The following is a 12324-nucleotide window of genomic DNA, read 5'->3' on the forward strand; positions in this document are numbered from 1 at the left end:
CAGCAGCACTGGTATGGCTACTGGTGTCACTTTCAGCAGCACTGGTATGGCTACTGGTGTCACTTTCAGCAGCACTGGTATGGCTACTGGTGTCACGTTCAGCAGCACTGGTATGGCTACTGGTGTCACTTTCAGCAGCACTGGTATGGCTACTGGTGTCACTTTCAGCAGCACTGGTATGGCTACTGGTGTCACATTCAGCAGCACTGGTATGGCTACTGGGTGTCACTTTCAGCAGCACTGGTATGGCTACTGGTGTCACTTTCAGCAGCGCTGGTATGGCTACTGGTGTCACTTTCAGCAGCACTGGTATGGCTACTGGTGTCACTTTCAGCCGCTCTGGTATGGCTACTGGGTGTCACTTTCAGCAGCACTGGTATGGCTACTGGTATCACTTTCAGCAGCACTGGTATGGCTACTGGTGTCACTTTCAGCAGCACTGGTACGGCTACTGGTGTCACTTTCAGCAGCACTGGTATGGCTACTGGTGTCACTTTCAGCAGCACTGGTATGGCTACTGGTGTCACTTTCAGCAGCACTGGTATGGCTACTGGTGTCACTTTCAGCAGCACTGGTATGGCTACTGGTGTCACTTTCAGCAGCACTGGTATGGCTACTGGTGCCACTTTCAGCAGCACTGGTATGGCCACTGGTGTCACTTTCAGCAGCACTGGTATGGTTACTGGAGTCACTTTCAGCAGCACTGGTATGGCTACTGGTGTCACTTTCAGCAGCACTGGTATGGCTACTGGTGTCACTTTCACCAGCACTGGTATGGCTACTGGTGTCACTTTCAGCAGCACTGGTATGGCTACTGGTGTCACTTTCAGCAGCACTGGTATGGCTACTGGTGTCACTTTCAGCAGCACTGGTATGGCTACTGGTGTCACTTTCAGCAGCACTGGTATGGCTACTGGTGTCACTTTCAGCAGCACTGGTATGGCTACTGGTGTCACTTTCAGCAGCACTGGTATGGCTACTGGTGTCACTTTCACCAGCACTGGTATGGCTACTGGTGTCACTTTCAGCAGCACTGGTATGGCTACTGGTGTCACTTTCAGCAGCACTGGTATGGCTACTGGTGTCACTTTCAGCAGCACTGGTATGGCTACTGGTGTCACTTTCAGCAGCACTGGTATGGCTACTGGTGTCACTTTCAGCAGCACTGGCATGGCTACTGGTGTCACTTTCAGCAGCACTGGCATGGCTACTGGTGTCACTTTCAGCAGCACTGGCATGGCTACTGGTGTCATGATTGCTTGCCAGATACAAGATTTTTTTTATTTTTTATTATCACACCGGCCGATTCCCACCAAGGCAGGGTGGCCCGAAAAAGAAAAACTTTCACCATCATTCACTCCATCACTGTCTTGCCAGAAGGGTGCTTTACACTACAGTTTTTAAACTGCAACATTAACACCCCTCCTTCAGAGTGCAGGCACTGTACTTCCCATCTCCAGGACTCAAGTCCGGCCTGCCGGTTTCCCTGAATCCCTTCATAAATGTTACTTTGCTCACACTCCAACAGCACGTCAAGTATTAAAAACCATTTGTCTCCATTCACTCCTATCAAACACGCTCACGCATGCCTGCTGGAAGTCCAAGCCCCTCGCACACAAAACCTCCTTTACCCCCTCCCTCCAACCCTTCCTAGGCCGACCCCTACCCCGCCTTCCTTCCACTACAGACTGATACACTCTTGAAGTCATTCTGTTTCGCTCCATTCTCTCTACATGTCCGAACCACCTCAACAACCCTTCCTCAGCCCTCTGGACAACAGTTTTGGTAATCCCGCACCTCCTCCTAACTTCCAAACTACGAATTCTCTGCATTATATTCACACCACACATTGCCCTCAGACATGACATCTCCACTGCCTCCAGCCTTCTCCTCGCTGCAACATTCATCACCCACGCTTCACACCCATATAAGAGCGTTGGTAAAACTATACTCTCATACATTCCCCTCTTTGCCTCCAAGGACAAAGTTCTTTGTCTCCACAGACTCCTAAGTGCACCACTCACTCTTTTTCCCTCATCAATTCTATGATTCACCTCATCTTTCATAGACCCATCCGCTGACACGTCCACTCCCAAATATCTGAATACGTTCACCTCCTCCATACTCTCTCCCTCCAATCTGATATTCAATCTTTCATCACCTAATCTTTTTGTTATCCTCATAACCTTACTCTTTCCTGTATTCACCTTTAATTTTCTTCTTTTGCACACCCTACCAAATTCATCCACCAATCTCTGCAACTTCTCTTCAGAATCTCCCAAGAGCACAGTGTCATCAGCAAAGAGCAGCTGTGACAACTCCCACTTTGTGTGTGATTCTTTATCTTTTAACTCCACGCCTCTTGCCAAGACCCTCGCATTTACTTCTCTTACAACCCCATCTATAAATATATTAAACAACCACGGTGACATCACACATCCTTGTCTAAGGCCTACTTTTACTGGGAAAAAATTTCCCTCTTTCCTACATACTCTAACTTGAGCCTCACTATCCTCGTAAAAACTCTTCACTGCTTTCAGTAACCTACCTCCTACACCATACACTTGCAACATCTGCCACATTGCCCCCCTATCCACCCTGTCATACGCCTTTTCCAAATCCATAAATGCCACAAAGACCTCTTTAGCCTTATCTAAATACTGTTCACTTATATGTTTCACTGTAAACACCTGGTCCACACACCCCCTACCTTTCCTAAAGCCTCCTTGTTCATCTGCTATCCTATTCTCCGTCTTACTCTTAATTCTTTCAATTATAACTCTACCATACACTTTACCAGGTACACTCAACAGACTTCTTTCTTTCTTTCAACACACCGGCTGTATCCCACCAAGGCGGGGTGGCCCAAAAGGAAAAACGAAAGTTTCTCCTTTTACATTTAGTAATATATACAGGAGAAGAGGTTACTAGCCCCTTGCTCCCGGCATTTTAGTCGCCTCTTACAACACGCATGGCTTACGGAGGAAGAATTCTGTTCCACTTCCCCATGGAGATAAGAGGAAATAAACAAGAATAAGAACCAGAAAGAAAATAGAAGAAAACCCAGAGGGGTGTGTATATATGTGCTTGTACATGTATGTGTAGTGTGACCTAAGTGTAAGTAGAAGTAGCAAGACGTACCTGAAATCTTGCATGTTCATGAGACAGAAAAAAGGACACCAGCAATCCTACCATCATGTAAAACAATTACAGGCTTTCGTTTTACACTCACTTGGCAGGACGGTAGTACCTCCCTGGGCGGTTGCTGTCTACCAACCTACTACCTATAACTCAACAGACTTATCCCCCTATAATTTTTGCACTCTCTTTTATCCCCTTTGCCTTTATACAAAGGAACTATGCATGCTCTCTGCCAATCCCTAGGTACCTTACCCTCTTCCATACATTTATTAAATAATTGCACCAACCACTCCAAAACTACATCCCCACCTGCTTTTAACATTTCTATCTTTATCCCATCAATCCCGGCTGCCTTACCCCCTTTCATTTTACCTACTGCCTCACGAACTTCCCCCACACTCACAACTGGCTCTTCCTCACTCCTACAAGATGTTATTCCTCCTTGCCCTATACACGAAATCACAGCTTCCCTATCTTCATCAACATTTAACAATTCCTCAAAATATTCCTTCCATCTTCCCAATACCTCTAACTCTCCATTTAATAACTCTCCTCTCCTATTTTTAACAGACAAATCCATTTGTTCTCTAGGCTTTCTTAACTTGTTAATCTCACTCCAAAACTTTTTCTTATTTTCAACAAAATTTGTTGATAACATCTCACCCACTCTCTCATTTGCTCTCTTTTTACATTGCTTCACCACTCTCTTAACTTCTCTCTTTTTCTCCATATACTCTTCCCTCCTTGCATCACTTCTACTTTGTAAAAATTTCTCATATGCTAACTTTTTCTCCCTTACTACTCTCTTTACATCATCATTCCACCAATCGCTCCTCTTCCCTCCTGCACCCACTTTCCTGTAACCACAAACTTCTGCTGAACACTCTAACACTACATTTTTAAACCTACCCCATACCTCTTCGACCCCATTGCCTATGCTCTCATTAGCCCATCTATCCTCCAATAGCTGTTTATATCTTACCCTAACTGCCTCCTCTTTTAGTTTATAAACCTTTACCTCTCTCTTCCCTGATGCTTCTATTCTCCTTGTATCCCATCTACCTTTTACTCTCAGTGTAGCTACAACTAGAAAGTGATCTGATATATCTGTGGCCCCTCTATAAACATGTACATCCTGAAGTCTACTCAACAGTCTTTTATCTACCAATACATAATCCAACAAACTACTGTCATTTCGCCCTACATCATATCGTGTATACTTATTTATCCTCTTTTTCTTAAAATATGTATTACCTATAACTAAACCCCTTTCTATACAAAGTTCAATCAAAGGGCTCCCATTATCATTTACACCTGGCACCCCAAACTTACCTACCACACCCTCTCTAAAAGTTTCTCCTACTTTAGCATTCAAGTCCCCTACCACAATTACTCTCTCACTTGGTTCAAAGGCTCCTATACATTCACTTAACATCTCCCAAAATCTCTCTCTCTCCTCTGCATTCCTCTCTTCTCCAGGTGCATACACGCTTATTATGACCCACTTCTCGCATCCAACCTTTACTTTAATCCACATAATTCTTGAATTTACACATTCATATTCTCTTTTCTCCTTCCATAACTGATCATTTAACATTACTGCTACCCCTTCCTTTGCTCTAACTCTCTCAGATACTCCAGATTTAATCCCATTTATTTCCCCCCACTGAAACTCTCCTACCCCCTTCAGCTTTGTTTCGCTTAGGGCCAGGACATCCAACTTCTTTTCATTCATAACATCAGCAATCATCTGTTTCTTGTCATCCGCACTACATCCACGCACATTTAAGCAACCCAGTTTTATAAAGTTTTTCTTCTTCTCTTTTTTAGTAATTGTATACAGGAGAAGGGGTTACTAGCCCATTGCTCCCGGCATTTTAGTCGCCTCATACGACACGCATGGCTTACGGAGGAAAGATTCTTTTCCACTTCCCCATGGGCAATAGAAGAAATAAAAAAGAACAAGAGCTATTTAGAAAAAGGAGAAAAACCTAGATGTATGTATATATATATATGCATGTGCGTGTCTATGAAGTGTGACCAAAGTGTAAGTAGGAGTAGCAAGATATCCCTGTTATCTTAGCGTGTTTATGAGACAGAAAAAGAAACCAGCAATCCTACCATCATGCAAAACAGTTACAGGTTTTTGTTTCACAGTCATCACATAATTCACAAACACAGCTGCCTTGTAGCCGAGAAAGACTGGGATGGTGGGGTGGTGTCAGGGTGTGGCAGGGGATGGTGGGGTGGTGTCAGGGTGTGGCAGGGGATGGTGGGGTGGTGTCAGGGTGTGGCAGGGGATGGTGGGGTGGTGTCAGGGTGTGGCAAGGGATGGTGGGGTGGTGTCAGGGTGTGGCAGGGGATGGTGGGGTGGTGTCAGGGTGTGGCAGGGGATGGTGGGGTGGTGTCAGGGTGTGGCAAGGGATGGTGGGGTGGTGTCAGGGTGTGGCAGGGGATGGTGGGGTGGTGTCAGGGTGTGGCAGGGGATGGTTGGGTGGTGTCAGGGTGTGGCAGGGGATGGTGGGGTGGTGTCAGGGTGTGGCAGGGGATGGTGGCGTGGTGTCAGGGTGTGGCAGATGGTGGAGTGGTGTCAGGGGATGGTGGGGTGGTGTTAGGGTGTGGCAGGGGATGGTGGGGTTGTGTCTGGGTGTGGCAGGGGATGGTGGGGTGGTGTCAGGGTGTGGCTGGGGATGGTGGGGTGGTGTCAGGGTGTGGCAGGGGATGGTGGGTTGGTGTCAGGGTGTGGCAGGGGATGGTGGGGTGGTGTCAGGGTGTGGCAGGGGATGGTGGTGTGGTGTCAGGGTGTGGCACGGGATGGTGGGGTGGTGTCTGGGTGTGGCTGGGGATGGTGGGGTGGTGTCAGGGTGTGGCAGGGGATGGTGGGGTGGTGTCAGGGTGTGGCAGCGGATGGTGGGGTGGTGTCAGGGTGTGGCAGGGGATGGTGGGGTGGTGTCAGGGTGTGGCAGGGGATGGTGGGGTGGTGACAGGGTGTGGCAGGGGATGGTGGGGTGGTGACAGGGTGGGGGAGGGGAGGGTGGGGTGGTGTCAGGGTGTGGCAGGGGATGGTGGGGTGGTGTCAGGGTGTGGCAGGGGATGGTGGGGTGGTGTCAGGGTGTGGCAGGGGATGGTGGGGTGGTGTCAGGGTGTGGCAGGGGATGGTGGGGTGGTGTCAGGGTGTGGCAGGGGATGGTGGGGTGGTGTCAGGGTGTGGCAGGGGATGGTGGGGTGGTGTCAGGGTGTGGCAGGGGATGGTGGGGTGGTGTCAGGGTGTGGCAGGGGATGGTGGGGTGGTGTCAGGGTGTGGCAGGGGATGGTGGGGTGGTGTCAGGGTGTGGCAGGGGATGGTGGGGTGGTGTCAGGGTGTGGCAGGGGATGGTGGGGTGGTGTCAGGGTGTGGCAGGGGATGGTGGGGTGGTGTCAGGGTGTGGCAGGGGATGGTGGGGTGGTGTCAGGGTGTGGCAGGGGATGGTGGGGTGGTGTCAGGGTGTGGCAGGGGATGGTGGGGTGGTGTCAGGGTGTGGCAGGGGATGGTGGGGTGGTGTCAGGGTGTGGCAGGGGATGGTGGGGTGGTGTCTGGGTGTGGCTGGGGATGGTGGGGTGGTGTCAGGGTGTGGCAGGGGATGGTGGGGTGGTGTCAGGGTGTGGCAGGGGATGGTGGGGTGGTGTCAGGGTGTGGCAGGGGATGGTGGGGTGGTGTCAGGGTGTGGCAGGGGATGGTGTGGGTGGTGTCAGGGTGTGGCAGGGTGTGGGGGATGGTGGGGTGGTGTCATGGTGTGACAGGGGATGGTGGGGTGGTGTCAGGGTGTGGCAGGGAATGGTGGGGTGGTGTCAGGGTGTGGCAGGGGATGGTGGCGTGGTGTCAGGGTGTGGCAGGGGATGGTGGGGTGGTGTCAGGGTGTGGCAGGGGATGGTGGGGTGGTGTCAGGGTGTGGCAGGGGATGGTGGGGTGGTGTCAGGGTGTGGCAGGGGATGGTGGCGTGGTGTCAGGGTGTGGCAGGGGATGGTGGCGTGGTGTCAGGGTGTGGCAGGGGATGGTGGGGTGGTGTGGCAGGGGATGGTGGGGTGGTGTCAGGGTGTGGCAGAGGATGGTGGGGTGGTGTCAGGGTGTGGCAGGGGATGGTGGGGTGGTGTGGCAGGGGATGGTGGGGTGGTGTCAGGGTGTGGCAGGGGATGGTGGGGTGGTGTCAGGGTGTGGCAGGGGATGGTGGGGTGGTGTCAGGGTGTGGCAGGGGATGGTGGGGTGGTGTGGCAGGGGATGGTGGGGTGGTGTCAGGGTGTGGCAGGGGATGGGGGGGTGGTGTCAGGGTGTGGCAGGGGATGGTGGGGTGGTGTCAGGGTGTGGCAGGGGATGGTGGGGTGGTGTCAGGGTGTGGCAGGGGATATTGGGGTGGTGTCAGGGTGTGGCAGGGGATGGTGGGGTGGTGTCAGGGTGTGGCAGGGGATGGTGGGGTGGTGTCAGGGTGTGACAGGGGATGGTGGGGTGGTGTCAGGGTGTGGCTGGGGATGGTGGGGTGGTGGCTGGGTGTGGCTGGGGATGGTGGGGTGGTGTCAGGGTGTGGCAGGGGATGGTGGGGTGGTGTCAGGGTGTGGCAGGGGATGGTGGGGTAGTGTCAGGGTGTGGCAGGGGATGGTGGGGTGGTGTCAGAGTGTGGCAGGGGATGGTGGGGTGGTGTCAGGGTGTGGCAGGGGATGGTGGGGTGGTGTCAGGGTGTGGCAGGGGATGGTGGCGTGGTGTCAGGGTGTGGCAGGGGATGGTGGGGTGGTGTCAGGGTGTGGCAGGGGATGGTGGGGTGGTGTCAGGGTGAGGCAGGGGATGGTGGGGTGTCAGGGTGTGGCAGGGGATGGTGGGGTGGTGTCAGGGTGTGGCAGGGGATGGTGGGGTGGTGTCAGGGTGTGGCAGGGGATGGTGGGGTGGTGTCAGGGTGTGGCAGGGGATGGTGGGGTGGTGTCAGGGTGTGGCAGGGGATGGTGGGGAGGTGTCAGGGTGTGGCAGGGGATGGTGGGGTGGTGTCAGGGTGTGGCAGGGGATGGTGGGGGTGGTGTCAGGGTGTGGCAGGGGATGGTGGGGTGGTGTCAGGGTGTGGCAGGGGATGGTGGGGTGGTGTCAGGGGGTGACAGGGGATGGTGGGGTGGTGTCAGCGTGTGGCTGGGGTTGGTGGGGTGGTGTTAGGGTGTGGCAGGGGATGGTGGGGTGGTGTCAGAGTGTGGCAGGGGATGGTGGGGTGGTGTCAGGGTGTGGCAGGGGATGGTGGGGTGGTGTCAGGGTGTGGCAGGGGATGGTGGGGAGGTGTCAGGGTGTGGCAGGGGATGGTGGGGTGGTGTCAGGGTGAGGCAGGGGATGGTGGGGTGGTGTCAGGGTGTGGCAGGGGATGGTGGGGTGGTGTCAGGGTGTGGCAGGGGATGGTGGGGTCGTGTCAGGGTGTGACAGGGGATGGTGGGGTGGTGTCAGGGTGTGGCAGGGGATGGTGGGGTGGTGTCAGGGTGTGGCAGGGGATGGTGGGGTGGTGTCAGAGTGTGGCAGGGGATGGTGGGGTGGTGTCAGGGTGTGGCAGGGGATGGTGGGGTGGTGTCAGGGTGTGGCAGGGGATGGTGGGGTGGTGTCAGAGTGTGGCAGGGGATGGTGAGGTGGTGTCAGGGTGTGGCATGGGATGGTGGGGTGGTGTCAGTGTGGCAGGGGATGGTGTGGTGGTGTCAGGGTGTGGCAGGGGATGGTGGGGTGGTGTCAGGGTGTGGCAGGGGATGGTGGGGTAGTGTCAGGGTGTGACAGGGGATGGTGGGGTGGTGTCAGGGTGTGGCAGGGATGGTGGGGTGGTGTCAGGGTGTGACAGGGGATGGTGGGGTGGTGTCAGGGTGTGGCAGGGGATGGTGGGGTGGTGTCAGGGTGTGGCAGGGGATGGTGGGGTGGTGTCAGGGTGTGGCAGGGGATGGTGGGGTGGTGTCAGGGTGTGGCAGGGGATGGTGGGGTGGTGTCAGGGTGTGGCAGGGGATGGTGGGGTGGTGTCAGGGTGTGGCAGGGGATGGTGGGGTGGTGTCAGGGTGTGGCAGGGGATGGTGGGGTTGTGTCAGGGTGTGGCAGGGGATGGTGGGGTGGTGTCAGGGTGTGGCAGGGGATGGTGGGGTGGTGTCAGGGTGTGGCAGGGGATGATGGGGTGGTGTCAGGGTGTGGCAGGGGATGGTGGGGTGGTGTCAGGGTGTGGCAGGGGATGGTGTGGTGTCATGGTGTGACAGGGGATGGTGGGGTGTCAGGGTGTGGCAGGGGATGGTGGGGTGGTGTCAGGGTGTGGCAGGGGATGGTGGGGTGGTGTCAGGGTGTGGCAGGGGATGGTGGGGTGGTGTCAGGGTGTGGCAGGGGATGGTGGGGTGGTGTCAGTGTGTGGCAGGGGATGGTGGGGGGCTCCCCCGCTGCTCCACAATAAGGCGGCCGCTTGAGCAAATGAGATTTTTTTTTTCCTTCCCACAAACTGAACCTTGTTAAATTAATTATACAACATGTTACATAAAATTGTGCCCCAATTCTTCAATTGTGCAATATCCAAATCGTGCCAAATAAACTCATGCTCAATGACGGTCCACTGGATAATGAGACAGGCCCAGCTGCAATACAAAAATCACTCACCATCAAAAGCCAAGTGTGACCCAAAATTATTATATAGCTACATCTAGAGGAAAACAGTCAAGGACCAGATAATCATCACAGGCTGAGGAAGGAAGGTAGGAAAGGAGCTCACAGGAAGCACTAAGGAAGTATGTGAGGAGCTCAGGTCAAGATTCAGGGAGCTTTTCACAGTGGAGACAGAGAGGCTTCCAGCAAACCGAGGGAGTAGGGTGCAGCACACCCTACTCCCACACAACTGTTGAGGTGAAGAAACTGCTAGGTGAACTAGGTACCTTGAAGTGGTGGGCCCAGATAACATCCTTCCATGGGTCCTGAGAGAGGGAGCAGATGCACTGTGTGCCACTAACAACAATCTTAGATAAATCCACTGAAGCTGGGCAACTAAGAAAGCAAACAGACAGGCAGTACTAAACTACAAACCTTTGTCACTGACATGTATAGTATGTGAAGTTATGGAGATCATCAGAAGAGTGGTGGAGTACCTAGAAATTAGAAGGCTCACACATAACAACCAGCACAGTTTCAGGGAAGGGAAATCCTACATCACAAACCTAATGGAGTTCTACAATAAGGTAACAAGAAAGACAGGACAGAGAGAGATGGGTAGACTGCATCTTTATCGACTGATTTCAGTCTTTCGACACAGCACCACACAAAGGTGGTTTGAAAAGCTAGAGGAGCAGGCAGGAATAGCAGGGAAAGTACTGCAATGGATCAGAGAATACCTGACAGGAAGGAAACAATGTGTGTTGGTACATGAGGTGTCAGAGTGGGTGCCTGTGTCGAATGGGGTTCCATAAGGGTCAGTCATAAGTCTGGTACTATTTATACTATACATGAATGACATGACAGAAGCAATAGATTCAGGTGTTCCTGTTCACAGACAATGTAAAACTAATGAGAGGAATACAAGTGAACGAGGATCAGGTAAGCCTACAAGGAGATCTGGAGAGACTGCAAGCTAGATCCAACAAATGACTCCTGGTTTAATTGGGTACAGCAAGTGCAAAGTCATGAAGTTTGGGGAAGGACAAAGAAGAAAGAAGACCACAGACAGAGTACAGCCTAAGAGATCAAAGGCTGCAAAACTCACTCAGGGAAGAGGATCTTGGGGTGAACATCATATCAAGCACATCTCCTGAGGTGCACATCAATCATATAACTGCTGCAGCATATGGGTGCTTGGCAAACCTAAGAACAGCATTTCAACATTTAAATAAGAAGTCATTCAAGACACTGTACACTGTGTATGTCAGGTCCATACTGGAGTATGCTGCACCAGTATGGAACCTGGTCATACACATCAAAAAATTAGAGAGTGCAAAGGTTTGCAACAAGATTAGTCTCTGAGCTAAGGGGGTATGCCTTATAAGGAGAGATCAATGTGATGACAATAGAGGACTGGAAGGATGGGGGGAACATGATAACAACATACAAAATACTGAGAGGTACTGACAAGGTGGATAAGGACAGAATGTTTCAGAAATGGGACACAGCAAAGAGGGGTTACAGTTGGAAGATGAAAACTCAAATGAGTCACAGGGATGTTAAGAAGTATTTCTTCAGTCAAAGAGTTGTCAGGAAGTGGAACAATCTGGAGAGTGATGTGGTGGAGGCAGGATCCACACACAGCTTTAAGAAGAGGCTCAATAAAACTCATGGAGAAGAGGGAGAGTGGACCTATTAGCAACCAGTGAAGAGACAGGGCCTGACTTGACCCCTTGAACCACAAATAGGTGAGTAGACATGCACACACACTGTTTTGTGTTGTGGAAGAGTGAATTTAAAGGAAAGAAAACTTACATATTCTTTAAGATATCCATACACTTCCTCCTTAAAGTCTTGTAACAGTTGCTGCGAGTGTTCAAGATGACGGCACGTCTCCAGCTGGATGGCACAGTCTTGCACAGCTGCTAACATAAACTGTAGACACAATAAACAATGACATCAATTAAATACATCAAAAATTATTGATCTGTACACACACAGTCCTCTAGTCTAACTTCCTACCAGAAATCTCCAGAGCCTCTCCCTCTGCCAGCATCTTCAAAATTACTGTCAACCCTCTGAGGGTCCATGCTGTAGTTCTACAGCTTTGAAGCTAGTGTCCGTGTCGTAGTACTATGTCATGAGCTCAGCTCACTTAGATAACCTGGAGTTTACCTGGAGAAGGTTTTGGGGGTCAATGCCCCTGCAGCCCGATCTGAGACAAGGCCTCATGGTGGATCAGGGCCTGATCAACCTGTCAGCATAGTTGCTGAATCCCCTTATATGTGTTGTATAGCATATCATAGTACCATCCATGTGTTTATATAGAAGACCCCTTAGGCCGAGTGACTGTTTGTGTGACGTCACGGGATGCGCATGTGTACGTTCGTACCTCTGCCTCCCTCTCAGTCGGCGTATAACATCCAGCTAGGCAGAACACGGCAAGGCTGGACTCCATCTCCCATTACCACAGTCTGACAATATAGCGTTACCATCCAACAAGTGTGTCTATCTTCAACCCTCGATATCTCCTTTTAAGAACCCCTACGACAATTGGTGGCAACGGAGGGCCTGTAATC

General features: G+C 52.0%; 1 protein-coding gene across 1 annotated transcript in view; it reads right to left on the reverse strand.

The window, feature by feature from the left end:
- Nucleotides 1-12324, reverse strand: part of LOC128700413 (WASH complex subunit 4) — a 216713-nt gene that overhangs the window by 39829 nt on the left and 164560 nt on the right. The window contains exon 10 of the mRNA XM_070080171.1: nucleotides 11561-11680. Coding sequence (XP_069936272.1) covers nucleotides 11561-11680 — 120 coding nt within the window. The remainder of the gene's footprint in view (nucleotides 1-11560; nucleotides 11681-12324) is intronic.

This window comes from Cherax quadricarinatus, unplaced genomic scaffold, assembly GCF_038502225.1.
Source record: "Cherax quadricarinatus isolate ZL_2023a unplaced genomic scaffold, ASM3850222v1 Contig188, whole genome shotgun sequence".
In the NCBI taxonomy this organism is placed as follows: domain Eukaryota; kingdom Metazoa; phylum Arthropoda; class Malacostraca; order Decapoda; family Parastacidae; genus Cherax; species Cherax quadricarinatus.